Below are 16,440 nucleotides of genomic sequence, written 5' to 3' on the forward strand. Positions count from 1 at the left end.
AGTGAGGATAAAAACAAAAGCAAAACATTATGACATTGTCTAAATTAATTGCTCAGAACAGCCTTCTGTTGATAGAGGTTGAACCTGCTTTTCGTTTGAACTTTGTGAGTATAAAAACTCATGAAGTAAAAGTTTAAAGCACATTGTATATTGTGTTAAAACACTAATTTGGGATCTGAAGACTGGCTTCACCTCTGGGCTTGACCATGTGCCAGTTAGGTGCCTTTGGATAAATCTTTTGACATCTTTACATCTCAGTTTCCTCACCATTGAAATATTAAATTATCTCCTGGTAAAGTTATTTTTAGAATGAAATGAGCAAAGATAATTTTAGAAATGCCATTTAAATAATAACATGGAATTTTAAATGATTTTTATTAATAATTATTTTATTTAGTCTTTCTACAACATTTTACTTAATCCTTCTAAAATCTTGCCATCAGCTACTAATTCTGTGAGATGCTACTTCAATCTATTGGCCTTTTGACTTGCAGGCTAGTATTATTTCCCAAAAAGCATAACACTGGGAAGAAGTTGATTTTAGCTCTGTCAAAAACTGAGTGTTAATTATGAAAACTTTTTAAACCTTGCCTCCAGACTAAAATTTTCAGTGGTGAACCAAGAAGTTATGACATTCTGTTGTTCTCTGCTCCCTGAGGCTTTGTGTTTTAAATCATGGGCTTGCATCTGAAAATGTTTACTTTTTAATTGCATTTTTGTCTTGAATATTTGGTTGTTTAGCCTGTTAGTTGTATTAACCTAGTTATTATGATTGCAGTCTTCTTATATTTATGGGACCTTACATTTATTCTGAGTTTTCAAAGTGCTTAGGACAGCAGTTTTCAAAGTATGAAGCCCAAACAATGGTTTCCAAACATTTTTTCCAAGGATTCACAAGGACAAAGCTATTTTCCTAACAGTGTTAAATGGCATTTATCTTTTTCATCATATTGATATTTCCAGTGCTGTGGCAGTACAAAAGCAATGGTGAGCTGTTACCGCATTGGGAATCGAGGCAGTTGTACTAAAGTGTACTGGTAGTCACTTAATCTTCAATGCAAGACACCCACATTGGGAAGAAAGTCAGTGTCACTTGAAAATATCCTTGAGCATGTATCTTTTAATACTCTGAATAAAGAAAATGGAAATTTACTGTATGCTAGAGTAACTTGGCTGTCTCCAAAAAAAAAGAAAGAAAGAAAAGCACTTGTGTGCTTGTTTGAATTGAGAGCTAAAATAGGAGTGTCTTGACTTTTTTCACGAAACATTTTATTAGAAAGAAGGAATGGCAGATGAAGTATGGTTATTCAGACTTGGGATGGCATTTTCTCAAAAATCCATTAAGTGAGCCTTTTACTTTGAAGAATACGACTGAAAGTAATTGTTCTCAATGACAAAATCTGAACTTTAAAACAGAAGTTAGAATTTTAGGAAAGTTATTACTATAAGCAGGACTGCTTTGCAGTAGTTATAGACTTATGAGATCAGTGATAGAATTTATGAATGTGAATTTTCAGTATAGTATAATGAAATGTGTCATTGTTTGAAAGATCTACATAATTCACATTTTCCAAATAACCAATTTATGATGTGAGAAAATCATGGGTGGGTGGGTGAGTCACTCAAAATGTAAGATGGTGCATTGAATTTTAATGTAACAGTGTAGAGAAGTTCATTGGTATTGTTTCAGATTCTGTATCACAAATGACAAAGCAAGAAATTACAAATAATCAAGTTTTAGTGTTATTTTAAAGCATAGTGATGTTATCTGAGAAGACAATTAAAATAATTCTCTCTTTTCCAACTGATTATTTTTATGAGGACTGATGTTTTTCATGTGCCAAAACAATCTTGCAGTCAATTGAATGCAGAGGCACGTTTGTCTTCTATTAAGTCAGGAGTTACAGAAATTTGCAAATAAGCACGTCAATGACACTTGTTTTTTCTAGATTATTTTCTGAAAATTCAATAATTTCTCATAAAAGTGCTATCATGTGATGGGTTTATTGAGATATTTAATAAATACATTTTAATTTCTTTATATTAATTTTTTAATTTCTCGATGTTAATTTCTAAATGTAAATTACTAACCTACAACGTTCAATAATAGCTCAATCAGCAAAGAATCTGCCTGCAGTGCAGGAGACCTGGATTCAGTTCTTGGGTTGGGAAGATCCCCTGGAGAAGGAATTGGCAACCCACTCCAGTATTCTTGACTGGAGAATCCTGTTGACAGAGGAGCCTGAAGGGATACAGTCCCTGGCATTGCAAGAGTCAGACATGGTTTAGTGACTTAACCACCAAACCCACAGGAATAACGGAAGTTAATTTTTATTGAGCACCTTTTGGTCCAGAGGTCAAAGGCTTAATATATGTTGTCTAGAACCTTTAGCACCTAATGAAAAAATATTGTTCTATTATAGAGATGAGATGGAGATAACAATTCAACAGCTTACAAAATCATGCACTAACTAAAAAAATAAAAATAAAAAAATTGTTTCCACTACCTATGATTGCTATGAACATTTTTTTAAAGTTTAACACCTAATATCCTAAAATATGTTTTTCAGAGATTACTGCAATGACCTTAAAATATCAGATAACAACACCGAATTTCTTTTAAATTTTAATGAGTTTATTGATAGAAAAACTCCAAACAACCCATCATGTAAGTATGCATTTATATGTAATCATAGTTTCACTGTGTTTATATTCAAAGTGGTCAAATCTTGGTTCAGTTCAGTTTGTTGCTATGCTGGTTTATTTACTTTTTGTATTTTTAATGGTAAAATGAAACAATTTGACTCAATTTTTTGCATATATTAAAGAAATTTCATGCTGTTATTAAGTAAACTTTAATTTTCAAAGCCAGGTATTAAATACTTGCAAATGGTCACCTGTAAATAAGATAGGCTTACCTTTACTCCTCTCAAATTTGAGTAATTTAATTTGGAATGATCTTCTGAAGGTTTTTTTCATTGCATTGTTCTTGCTATGTAGCGGAAAACACAACACAATTTTATCAAGTTATTTATCTCCTCCAATTCATATAATGAGTTTTAATATTGATAGTATAAACACAAAACTAAATAAAGATATAACACCTAATAATTTTCTCTCTTCTTGATATTCTATTTTTATCATAGTTAACATTAATCTTACAAAGTATGGATCTATAATTCTCCATTTTATGAAGTAAATCAAGTTGAAATAGATAAATTTTACTAGTTAGTTTTTAACCATTTTATTTGTCTTTTAGATAAATTTGCATCATTTTACTATGAAACCTCATAGAGATTTATGGATTCTTGGCTCTTAAAACATTTCAAAATCTTAACTATTCTTTTTTTCCTAAAAATACCCTAGTTATTAAAAGGTAATATCAGCAGAAAATGCAGAGATCATAGGAAATAAGAGGAAGAACCATTTTTAGGCTTAGAACATAATGAAAATATAAAAGAAATTATTAAATTACTTGCAACATTGATTTATATATATTATAGATTAAAATAATGGTCTCCTTTCCTAGAGTGAATTGAAATGAAGTCTATGAAATTATGATGCTTTGAAATCCCTATCTTTTGATAACATTTAGAAAATAACTTAGCCCATTTACAATTGGCTTTTCCAGTTCTAATTATGTCCATAACCTGAAAACTGGGAAGAAGAGGAACACACATGAAAATGCAGATAACTAATAAGGGTACATTTATAAATTCATAGAAATATTACCCACTCTAAATTGCTTTGGAAATTTAAAAAATACATTTGTTTCATTATTATCCTAATTAAACTATGTGGATATAATTAAGCCTCTCCTTTTTCTGTGTTAGGCAACACAGACTTGATTAATAGAGTCTTGCTGGATGCAGGCTTTACAAATGAACTTGTCCAAAATTACTGGAGTAAGCAGAAAAACATGTAAGTATTTGTTCTTATTAATAAAAAGATAAATATTCTGTATTTCAGTTTAGCAACTCTGGGAAATTTGGGGGAAATTGGCCTCATAAATTTAAAGTTTATTATCTTTAATAACGATTTCTCAAGAAAACCATTTTGCAGTTGTTGAATTTTTAGTATTGGATGTGTGTCGGGGCTAACATCAGCCATTACTCAGCTTTACGTATTTACACACCTCACTGTGAATAACCAAATTAAACTGATGTGCTTGCATGTGTCTCAGTGTTTGAGGTAAAATAGGATCTCTAGTGAATGTTCAGTTAGCTTTCTTTTTTTTTTAATTTATGTATTTTTTTAATACTTTACAATTTTGTGTTGGTTTTGCCATACTTCAACATAAATCTGCCACGGGTATAACATGTTTTCCCAATCCTGAACCCCTCTCCCACTCCCTCCCCATACCATCTCTCTGGGTCATCCCAGTGCACCAGCCCCAAGCATCCTGTATCCTGCATTGAACCTAGACTGGCGATTCGTTTCTTAAATGATATTATACATGTTTCAATAGTACTTCCCTACACCCAGTCACGGAGAAGGCAATGGCAACCCACTCCAGTACTCTTGCTGGGAAAATCCCATGGGTGGAGGAGCCTGGTAGCCTGCAGTCCGTGGAGTCGCGAAGAGTCCAACACGACTGAGCAACTGCACTTTCACTTTTCACTTTCATGCATTGGAGAAGGAAATGGCAACCCACTCCAGTGTTCTTGCGTGGAGAATCCCAGGGATGGCAGAGCCTGGTGGGCTGCCGTCTATGGGGTCACACAGAGTCAGACACGACTGAAGCGACTTAGCAGCAGCAGCAGAACATCCAGTCAAGAAATTGAGAAATCTGACGATTGTTCTGTTCCACTCTCTTCTCCACTCCATTTCTAATCAACCACCAAATGATAAATATTTTTTTCTAAAAAAGTTTTCGTCTCTTCTTCATTCTCAAGGTTCTAATGTTTTTCCATTTCTAGGACATCACAGCAGATGATCTTTTAAAACAGAGTCCTAATTTCAGGATAAAGGCGAAGCAGGCTCTCCAGCTTGGATTTCAGGATCATACATGAGCTAACCATTCTTCAGAAGCTTATACTTGAAATGTTACTTCCTATTGTTTCTCAGCTCGTGCCTTACACTTTTGTGCACCAAACGCTGCGACTCTCCACTAACTTCCCCTCACATGTACTCATTGCTTTACATGGGGTGTCTTCCTGTCATCTCTGTTAAGTCCCATTTTGTCTTCAAAATGTTCCTATATCATTGTTTCTTATAAAATGTCTTCCTCGAAGATCCTCTCTTTAACTATTTCTTAACTGTAGTGTGCACCTATTGATATATTTACCTTGGCTTGCTTTGTCTTCAGTTCAGTTCAGTCGCTCAGTCGTGTCCGACTCTTTGTGACCCCATGAACCACAGCATGCCAGGCCTCCCTGTCCATCACCAACTCCCAGAGCCCACCCAAACCCATGTCCATTGAGTCAATGATGCCATCCAATCATCTCATCCTCAGTGGTCCCCTTCTCCTCCTACCCTCAATCTTTCCCAGCGTCAGGGTCTTTTCAAATGAGTCAGCTCTTCACATCAGGTGGCCAAAGTACAGGAGTTTCAGCTTTGTCTTAGGAACCCATTTTATTTCTCTTTGTACCACCATCTAAATATCGTACAAAGACTCAGTTGAACGAAACTTTCCTTCTTCTGTTTCAGCAAGGGAGTGAAAGCACGATTTGTTGTGACTGATGGTGGGATTACCAGAGTTTATCCGAAAGAGTAAGTTCAAATAACATCTGTAAAAGTTAGTACATTGCAGAGGACTACTCCAAGGACCTGTGCATTACTTTATTAGGAAGCTATTCTTCAGAGAAGCTGATCACTATTAAATTAGAGTTTATTTAAAGTACTTAATTATTAAAAAACTCCATTCTTGAAAAACATGCTATGATTCTTCAATTGTATTTTCCCTTGTCACCCATATTACAGAATTTAAGAAGTTTTAAAAGAGATTTTTCTCTTTGTAGACATAACTAACCTGGTTAAATGAACATAATGTTATTATGAATATGACTATTGGCAATATTTGCATAGCACTTCATTATTTTCACTCATGTATGGATTTTATCTGTGTTTATCTTCAGAAGAGTCCATAAAGTGGGCTCTGTAGGCTTTTTAATATTAATTGACTTACTAAATGACTTGTCCATAATTACCTGGCTAGTAAACGTCAGAGTGAAACTTGGAGTCAGCTTTTTCTGCTCCTTAATTTAACTCTGTGCTGATCTATTGCTTAGTAATGAATGTCATTTACACCATCAATTACCACTAACTTCCGTACACGTACCAGAGATGCAGACATATCTGTAAAGTTTAGTGATGTCCCCAAATGGAAAAGTAAGTTATCAAATAGATTAAAGAATAAAAATGATGAGCCACTTCCTCCTTAGGGCTGGAGAAAATTGGCAAGAAAACCCAGAAACATATGAGGACAGCTTCTATAAAAGAAGTCTAGATAACGATAACTATGTTTTCACTGCTCCCTACTTTAACAGTAAGTACTACTTGACAATTCATTCATCTCAATTCCCCTTTTTAAAATAAATTATTGTTACTACCTGCTTTCCTGCCAAACAACATAGTTTATGATAGTTGCTCGGATCAGTCATTATTAATTATGAACCATATGCATGACACTGGAAAGACTGAAGTATCCGTTTAGCTGAAGAAGTAAAATGCATCTGCAGGAAGTCAGCCGACCAGTAATGTGAATACAGCATATCTACAGACATGCACGGTACAGTAAAACAGATGTAGATGATCCCGAATTTCACAAACTGCAAATACACTGAAGAATGTGTACTGAATTTTTAAAAATGTAATTAATCAGTTTACTCTGCTTTAATCAGTATCAGCTGCATAATATTTGTACAAATTATTACTAGACTGTATTTTAAAAATATTCTATTGGGTTGTTTCCCTAAAACTTTCTAATTTAATCCTTCAGCCTTTCTAGAGGTTGGGCTTATTACCATCATTTTTACAAATGGGGAAACTGAAGTTCAGGGAATTTCAGTTTTTTCCAGGGACATGTATCTTTTACAGCAGTTTCATGCATCTAAGATCAGTCTTTCTGCTTCACTTCAGCAGCCGCCTCAATATTTTAGCAGGTTTCATAAACCAGAGATTTGGTGTGCGTCCTTTAACTTGTGAGAGTGATGCAGCCAAGCTAATAAGTCCCGTTCCAAAGTCAATTAATGCAGCCAATTCATGGACACTCCAGTTAGCCTGGTACAAAAAGGAAGAAAAGGGAAGAGGAGACCATCCACTCCTTGATAACCTATCCATGCTAGAATATTTAAGCAAAATACTGTTTTCCTATATATATTTAAAGAAATAAAGAAATATATTATTTGATTTAGCTAGAGCAGTTTATTTTCCTTTTTTTTCTACTTTTAGAAAGTGGACCTGGTGCTTATGAATCAGGCATTATGGTAAGCAAAGCTGTAGAAATTTACATCCAAGGAAAACTTCTTAAACCTGCAGGTAAGTATATATACTATCCACATTCACAGGACTGAAATTAAATGTGACCTACTGTTTCTAATATCAACTAGCAGTACTTATCATGAAGGCTATCAATAAGCTTCAACCAAAATACAGTCAAAGACAGGCAAGTGTGAAAAAGAAAATGAGTCACAGTTACCTATGAGATTGGGGATAAAATTAAACTGATACTATAAAGAGTTGACAAAATTTTCAAAGAAGTGTGTTTATGTTTATACACGGTTGACACAAATTTATGGAGTCAATTTTATACTATATATCAAAATTCTAAATGTTTGACTGATGTAGCAGTCTCACTCTAGAAATCTAACCTATAGAGTATTTCAGATATACAAAAGTAGAGGGAATTCCTTGGCAGTCCATTGGTTAAGACTTCACGCTTCCACTGCACAGGGCACGGGTCTGATCCCTGGCTGGGAAACTAAGATCTCACATGCCATGCAGCAGAGTAGATATCGCCAAGGATGTAAATGTCTATGATATTTTAAACATAAAAAGTTGTTTCCATCAGTGAGAAAGATAAATTATGTCATATCTATATTATATATCTGTTAAAAAGTAGGGATCTTTTTTAAAAGCTTAGAATAAAGAATATGGAATTTTTGGTAAACTAAGTCAAGCAAATGCAGAAGTTCTTAAAACTGGGAGTTAGAAGTGGGCTAGAGTAAACAGATAAATAAAAGTTAAGGAAAAAAAGTATTATGTAAATCAGTGTTGTTTGAATTCTGTAAAGGGTTTAGAAAGACCAGATGGAGAAAGCTGATAGATCCCTTTCTGCTCCTGAGGGCAGTTTTAGCCCTCAGTGCTTCAACTACATAGATTCACTGTCACTAATGCAGTGACCAACGCATTCGCTCCTTCCTCCATTCACGCAGGTGCTTATTTACTCATCTAGCCTTACTTACTCTTTCAGTATCTCATTCGTGTGCCCTTTCCTACCCACTCACCGCTCATTTATCCGCACTTTAGCAAACATGCCTTCAGCAACTACTGCGTGCACTGGTTAGGTTAGGGAAGCCCCTTCAAGCTCACCCTGCAAATGACTTCATATTTATAAACCTATTCCTGACACTATCGATTTTTTAAGCTTATTGTATTAATTGGAAAGGTTGTAGAAAATAAACTATGAATATAAAGAAGTTTATGTAATAGCTTAAGAGCTATTAAACATTAGGTTTCCCTAATGGCCCAGATGATAAAGCATCTGCCCACAATGCAGGTAGATCTGGGTTCGATCCCTAGGTTGGGAAGATCCCCTAGAGAAGGAAATGGCAACCCACTCCAGTACCCTTGCCTGGAAAATCCCATGGACAGGGGAGCCTGGTAGGCCTACAGTTCACGGGGTCGCAAAGAGTCAGACACAACTGAGCGACTTCACTTAAGGGCTATTAATATTACTTCTTCATGAAAACATCAAGAAACATATCTCTAATTTTAAAATTATATTCAATTTAATGCTATTTTATAAATTACGTAAATTATCATTAGCAAAATATATATCTAGCTAATTAAATGTGTAACCTTTTACATGAATTTGAATCAGTATTCTCAGTGTATCTGCAATTAAATGGATATTCTTTTTTTTAAGAAACTTACATTTGCCTCCTTCAGTTCAGTTCAGTTCAGTCACTCAGTCGTGTCCTACTCTTTGCGACCCCATGAATTGCAGCACGCCAGGCTTCCCTGTCCATCACCTACCGCCGGAGTCCACTCAGAAGAAATCCCAGGGTTGATCTCCTTCAGAATGGACTGGTTGGATCTCCTTGCAGTCCAAGGGACTCTCAAGAGTCTTCTCCAACACCACAGTTCAAAAGCATCAATTCTTCAGCACCCAGCCTTCTTCACAGTCCAACTCTCACATCCATACATGACCACAGGAAAAACCATAGCCTTGACTAGACGGACCTTAGTCGGCAAAGTAATGTCTCTGCTTTTGAATATGCTATCTAGGTTGGTTGTAAGTTTTCTTCCAAGGAGTAAGCGTCTTTTAATTTCATGGCTGCCGTCACCATCTGCAGTGATTTTGGAGCCCCAAAAAATAAAGTCTGACACTGTTTCCCCATCTATTTCCCATGAAGTGATGGGACCGGATGCCATGATCTTTGTTTTCTGAATGTTGAGCTTGAAGCCAACTTTGTCACTCTCCTCTTTCACTTTCATCAAGAGGCTTTTTACTTCCTCTTCACTTTCTGCCATAAGGGTGGTGTCATGTGCATATCTGAGGTTATTGATATTTCTCCCGGCAATCTTGATTCCAGCCTGTGTTTCTTCCAGTCCAGCGTTTCTCATGATGTACTCTGCATATAAGTTAAATAAGCAGGGTGACAATATAGAGCCTTGACGTACTCCTTTTCCTATTTGGAACCAGTCTGTTGTTTCATGGCCAGTTCTAACTGTTGCTTTCTGAGCTGCATACAGATTTCTCAAGAGGCTCAGGTGGTCTGGTATGCCCATCTCTTTCAGAATTTTCCACAGTTTATTGTGATCCGCACAGTCAAAGGCCCTGGCATAGTCAAGAAAGCAGAAATAGATGTTTTTCTGAAACTCTCTTGCTTTTTCCATGATCCAGCGGGTGTTGGCAATTTGATGTCTGGTTCCTCTGCCTTTTCTAAAACCAGCTTGTACATCAGGAAGTTCACGGTTCACTTACTGCTGAAGCCTGGCTTGGAGAATTTTGAGCATTACTTTACTAGCATGTGAGATGAGTGCAACTGTGTGGTAGTTTGAGCATTCTTTTGCATTGCCTTTCTTTAGGATTGGAATGAAAACTGGCCTTTTCCAGTCCTGTGGCCACTGCTGAGTTTTCCAAATTTGCTGGCATATTGAGTGCAGCACTTTCACAGCATCATCTTTCAGGATTTGAAATAGCTCAACTGGAATTCCATCACCTCCACTAGCTTTGTTTGTAGTGATGCTTTCTAAGGCCCACTTGACTTCACATTCCAAGATGTCTGGCTCTAGATGAGTGATCACACCATCGTGATTATCCGGGTCATGAAGATATTTTTTGTGCAGTTCTTCTGTGTATTCTTGCCACCTCTTAATATCTTGTGCTTCTGTTAGGTCATACCATTTCTGTCCTTTATCGAGCTTATCTTTGCATGAAATGTTCCCTTGATACCTCTAATTTTCTTGAAAAGATCTCTAGTCTTTCCCATTCTGTTCTTTTCCTCATTTCTTTGTATTGATCACTGAAGAAGGCTTTCTTATCTCTTCTTGCTATTCTTTGGAACTCTGCATTCAGATGCTTATATCTTTCCTTTTATCCTTTGCTTTTCGCTTCTCTTCTTTTCACAGCTATTTGTAAACTATTTGCCTCCTTAGAAATTTTCAAATGTGAGAGGGAAGATAAGTGACAATTATGGCTACATTTCTTAAAAATTTTGTGTTAATTTTTCTTTTCATGGTTTTTCAGTTGTTGGAATTAAAATTGATGTAAATTCCTGGATAGAGAATTTCACCAAAACATCAATCAGGGATCCGGTAAGATATTTTTTTTTTTAATTCCTATGCTACATTTACTAGTTTCAAAAAATCAAATACAGTGGCAAAATCAACTTTTAATGCTACTACACTGAAGCATAATTATGAATTCCTGTTTTTTTCAGAGATTTTCTTTGTTTAGTCAACCAATAATAAAAATTTTATAATGTAAGAATTTAAAATGCCCATTTAAATATTTATTGATATTCTCTAATTTATAAAGGTAAAACTAATCATTAGACTATCATTTAACCTTTTATACTAGCTAAATTATTATAATATGGTAATAATTAAATGATATAATTAAAATCCAGTTATTAAGAAAATGTGAGGTGATAATTATACTTTCTGTCTTTCAGTGTGCGGGTCCAGTTTGTGACTGTAAAAGAAACAGTGATGTAAGAAAACTCTTTAAAATGGAATCTTTAAATACAACTTTTTGTGTTACTCTTTCTAAGACTAATGGTAAAAAAAAAAATGCAGGAAGTCTTCATCAGATACCAAAATAATATTGTATGGAACTGTGAACTTATTCACTGATGAGAATTTGAATTATATGCTTTTAATTCCTAAATTTAAACTTTAGAAACATTTAAAAATATTCATTTAAAAGCTGTATCAATAAGAACTATATTCTCTGTGGACCCAATTGTGTTAGATTCTTTTGCATATATTTATTTCAGCTTTGTTTCTGACCATGGTTTCTAACTGAAGCATACTTATTATCAATGCAGTCTTCCCTCATCTTTTGCATTTTATCTGGGTATTTTTGTGCTGTATTTATAGTGGTGAGAAAGTTTCTTTTAACTGAACCTTAGAATTATAAAAAAAGTTTAACTTGCCTGGATTGGATTCTATCACTTCCATTTTTGTTTGAGAAATTGAAAAAGCTAATATGAACTTTTGTTTACAGTTTAAGATGTCGTACAAATGATACTAGATAAGTTATGCCTGGAGAAGGAAATGGCAACCCACTCCAGTATTCTTGCCTGGAAAATCCCATGGACAGCGGACCATGGTAGGCCACTGTCCATGGGGTCACAAAGAGTCAGACACAACTGAGCAACTTCACTTCACTTCTTCATACTCAATAAGAAATCCCCTATTTTCTTTGAGTCCTCATATGTATGTCTAAATGTTTAGTTTTGTATTGTTTTATCACTGCTAACTCTTGAGAAGCCATAAGCCAGTAATTTTAATTATTATTGTAACATTCATTTTACATACACTATGTATCAGCTGTTTTTAGAGCAAAGGTTTTAGCAAGCTTCTTCCATATTAGGAAAACAGAATGTATTATGTCCTGAATTCTGAAAACAATGCTTTTAATTGTAATTTCATATGGTAAAACTATTAAATTGATTCATGTATTTAAGCATAATTTAAACTGGGAACATTTTAGGATATATGATTATTTTTCCTTAAAGGCATTTTTTTCTCTTGATTCTTGCTTTTACATCCCAAATTACCCAAATATGTTTAATATAAAACAATTACAAATAACCTCATGGTGCTGCTTTTTCTTTTTAAGTCTGTGATGGATAGTGCCCCAAATGGATTTTTTAAAATATCTTTCTTGTCAAAATCTTAAGTACGTGTTTAAATATAATAATTTTTTAAAAATTATACATTATTAAATATTTGATTTATCCAGTTTCCTGGTTCATTAAGATGACCACAGAGTGACAAAAGGATTTTTTCTGATTTGTTCTTATGTATTATTCAGACTGAGTTGACAATTTTAATGGCTGGATGGTGGTGGAATTTCAAGCCCTGATGGTTTGATAGCAATCTATGCATACCCTTATTTCATCAGAATCTCCTGAGCACATACCTTCAAGATAAGATATAGTTATTTAAGCTTTTCTCCTATTTTTATTGTTATAATCATCTACATAAAATGGAGACATAATGTAACTTAACCTTCCTTAAAAATGTATTAACTGCTATTTTTATTTTGATAGGTAATGGATTGTGTTATTCTAGATGATGGTGGGTTCCTTTTGATGGCAAATCATGATGATTATACTAACCAGGTATGTACCTAACGTGGGAAGGGGTAGAGTTTCCAAAGTGTGTTTCCTTGATCAACATTATGAAACTTCTCCAAACCACTATGAAAATTGATAACGAAAGTGTTTAATGTAATATAAACCATAAAAAAATACATCCTTAAAATAGTTTTCCTTTTACTTGTTAGTCAGTTTTACTTTCTGGTACTGTTTCTGTTAAAACTTATTTGCTAAAGATTTTAACATGGTATGAACTCTTTTACTTTTGATTTCTCAGGAATTTAGAAAATTTTCACATATTAGTCTGTTGATAATATGAGTCTTAATACAAACTGCTTTGAAACAGATGAAGATTCTAACACCAAATATGCCAATTGTCAATGTAGGCTCTTTGGTTCATAGAGGATTTTAAACAAAGTAGAATTAATTGCCAAATAATTCCACTTCTGAATTGATATATCTGGCGTCTCTTTAAAAAACAAACAAAAAAATCTCTCAGTCCTGGATTGTTTTCCTAAATGACATTATTTATGGATTGGAATTGATGAGTTCGAGGTTGTCCCTATCAGTTCAGTTCAGTTCAGTCGCTCAGTCGTGTCCGACTCTTTGCGACCCCATGACTCGCAGCATGCCAGGCCTCCCTGTCCATCACCATCTCCCAGAGTTCACTCAGACTCACGTCCATTGAGTCCATGATGCCATCCAGCCATCTCATCCTCTGTCGTCCCCTTCTCCTGCCCCCAGTCCCTCACAGCATCACAGTCTTTTCCAATGAGTCAACTCTTCACATGAGGTGGCCAAAGTACTGGAGCTTCAGCTTTAGCATCATTCCTTCTGAAGAAATCCCAGGGTTGATCTCCTTCAGAATGGACTGGTTGGGTCTCCTTGCAGTCCAGGGGACCCTCAAGAGTCTTCTCCAACACCACACTTCAAAAGCATCAATTCTCCGGCACTCAGCTTTCTCCACAGTCCAACTCTCACATCCATACATGACCACTGGAAAAACCATAGCCTTGACTAGATGGACCTTAGTTGGCAAAGTAATGTCTCTGCTTTTGAATATGCTATCTAGGTTGTCCCTATAGATGGGACTTAATCCTGTTCATCACAGTCCTCGCAAGTTTCTTTTTCTAATTTCACCATTTATCTCATTTGATTGTGACTTAGTGCATAGTAAACTGTCCATTTCTTACACAGATAGCATTGGGAGCCATTCAGTAATGAGAACACTTAATCTCATGGGAGTTCTTTCGAAGTGTCAGATATTCATTTATTACTTGCTTTTGTTTCTAAGCTCCTCAGTGGTTTTATTTCAGTTTCTTTGCATCATTTCTTTTCTTTGTACTGATTCAAGTGTTAATAAAGTTTCAAATGTAAGTCAAATAATATTTTTTTCTGTACCAGATTGGAAGGTTTTTTGGAGAGATTGATCCAAGTTTGATGAGACACCTGGTTAATATATCAGTTTATGCTTATAACAAGTCTTACGATTATCAGTCGGTGTGTGAGCCAGGAGCTGCACCAAAACAAGGAGCAGGGCATCGCTCAGCATACGTGGTCAGTAATATCCACTCAGCTTCGCATTGTGTCAGAGGGACACTCCGTGCGCATTAGTGTAATACTCTCTTATCCTGTTTTATAGCCATCAATAGCCGACATATTACACATTGGCTGGTGGGCCACTGCTGCTGCCTGGTAAGTCCAAATTTTAGTTTTATTGGTAATGAGAAAAAAGTGTTGTAACATAGGGAATAATTTGATGAAAATGCAGACATGTAGATAATTATTATGGCAACTACATTATTTCTTACAGCACATATTGTTAATAGTCATAAGTATGCTTTTCTTAAATGATCAGTGTAAAACCATTACAGTTATTCAGCTGTTTCTGTGAAAATAGTTTTATGCAAACTGCTGCCTCTTCAGGGGATTCTTTTATCTATGGATCTGTTGAAATTCTTTTCACTGGTATTTTGTGTTTATATTGTACTCAGTCCTTAAATTGTAGGCATCACATTGATCTACAAAAATTTACTAGTTATTGTCTTAAATACCCATGTTAAATATCTTCATCCATCAGATTCATGATATGATGACTTCTCTTTCTACTTCTTCACTCTTCATACAAAGGCTGGCCTCATTTTAGAGGCATCATATTCCTGAAATGGATCTAATTCTTTCTTTTCACTGGTTCTACCCTTCCTCCCATTTCCCCTCTACCTATATCCTGCCACCAATGAAAAGAAGACTTTTAAATTGCTTACTGAGGCACTGTGGAAAGTCTGGACGATCAAATTTGTCATTGTTTGGGTCTGGTCAGTCAAGTAACTAATCCTCCTGTTATGTCTGGGTCCATTCCCTCCCTTCCTCCCTGTTTCTCTTTTGTATCATTACCCTGCTGTATTGTGTAAGTTTTGTTCCATGTAGATTAATATATAATGTTCACTTGATTTTGAGGCTTTCCCAGCTAAAATTAAATGATTATGCCATTTTATTAAAGTAGCAAAGATTTTAGATTAAAAATCTGATTTCTTAAAAATTATGAAGAATGGAAAAATGATACTTTCTGTTGTAAAATGCTATTTAGATAGGCTTTACAAAGGTTTTCTACATCTCATAGTCATCCTGAAATATTTGATTGTTTTTATGCTATTTTCTGGCCAGAAAATCCCTCCTCCTCAACTTCCCCTTCCCTTCTCCCCACTTTTAACTAAACTCAGTTCCAGATGAGTTTTTACCAGTATTTGGCTCAATTGTCATTTATTGTAAAACTGAAATGTGCCTTATGTCCTATATTAAATAGGTATATTTTATTTAATGAATGCCACGTTATGGATTTTATTTTATGCTGCCTTAAATAAATAGTTAATAAACCCATGGTACACAGTCATTTTTCTTTGTTTTGTGGTGTTTTTTTCCCTACCATACAGCTTCAATATCTAAAATAAGGATAAAAATCAAAACTGTGCGCTAAAATGATGACATTCTCCCTAGAGTTATCAATTCTCCTCACTCAGATTTTATATTAGGTGTCTTCACACTTTATGCGTCCCTCACAGGGTCCTGAAGACAACTGACTTCATGACTTCTTTTACAGAAAGAAATTTACAATATCTTATATAATTTAAAAAACACTTCTATAAAAATGCTTACAAATTCTCAGTTTTTCCAGAAAGATGAAAAAAGAAATATGTTTATGTGTACATGCAAAAATACTCTGGTTTTTATGATATAATTTATAAAATAAAACACCTAGCTTTTTATCAATAGTTTTTTTGTGTTTAAAATTTAGGTCTATTCTACAGCAGTTTCTCTTGAGTTTGACCTTTCCACGACTTCTTGAGGCAGGTATGTAATAGCTTAGATGCTATCATAATAACTTAAAATTTTCTTTTTGGGTGTGCTGAGTTCAAATTCAGAGAGAGAGAGAAAGTGTGTGTGTGAG

General features: G+C 34.9%; 1 protein-coding gene across 22 annotated transcripts in view; it reads left to right on the forward strand.

The window, feature by feature from the left end:
- The window catches only part of CACNA2D1 (calcium voltage-gated channel auxiliary subunit alpha2delta 1), a 540,433-nt gene that overhangs the window by 500,667 nt on the left and 23,326 nt on the right, over nucleotides 1-16,440 (forward strand). For all 22 annotated transcript variants that reach the window (XM_060414594.1, XM_027968542.2, XM_027968544.2 and 19 more), the window contains 11 exons: nucleotides 2,571-2,668; nucleotides 3,834-3,921; nucleotides 5,650-5,712; nucleotides 6,384-6,487; nucleotides 7,393-7,479; nucleotides 10,916-10,983; nucleotides 11,343-11,381; nucleotides 12,948-13,019; nucleotides 14,400-14,552; nucleotides 14,638-14,690; nucleotides 16,288-16,343. In XM_060414594.1, coding sequence (XP_060270577.1) covers nucleotides 2,571-2,668; nucleotides 3,834-3,921; nucleotides 5,650-5,712; nucleotides 6,384-6,487; nucleotides 7,393-7,479; nucleotides 10,916-10,983; nucleotides 11,343-11,381; nucleotides 12,948-13,019; nucleotides 14,400-14,552; nucleotides 14,638-14,690; nucleotides 16,288-16,343 — 881 coding nt within the window. The remainder of the gene's footprint in view (nucleotides 1-2,570; nucleotides 2,669-3,833; nucleotides 3,922-5,649; nucleotides 5,713-6,383; nucleotides 6,488-7,392; nucleotides 7,480-10,915; nucleotides 10,984-11,342; nucleotides 11,382-12,947; nucleotides 13,020-14,399; nucleotides 14,553-14,637; nucleotides 14,691-16,287; nucleotides 16,344-16,440) is intronic.

The sequence above is a fragment of the Ovis aries genome, chromosome 4 (genome assembly GCF_016772045.2).
Source record: "Ovis aries strain OAR_USU_Benz2616 breed Rambouillet chromosome 4, ARS-UI_Ramb_v3.0, whole genome shotgun sequence".
Lineage (NCBI taxonomy): Eukaryota > Metazoa > Chordata > Mammalia > Artiodactyla > Bovidae > Ovis > Ovis aries.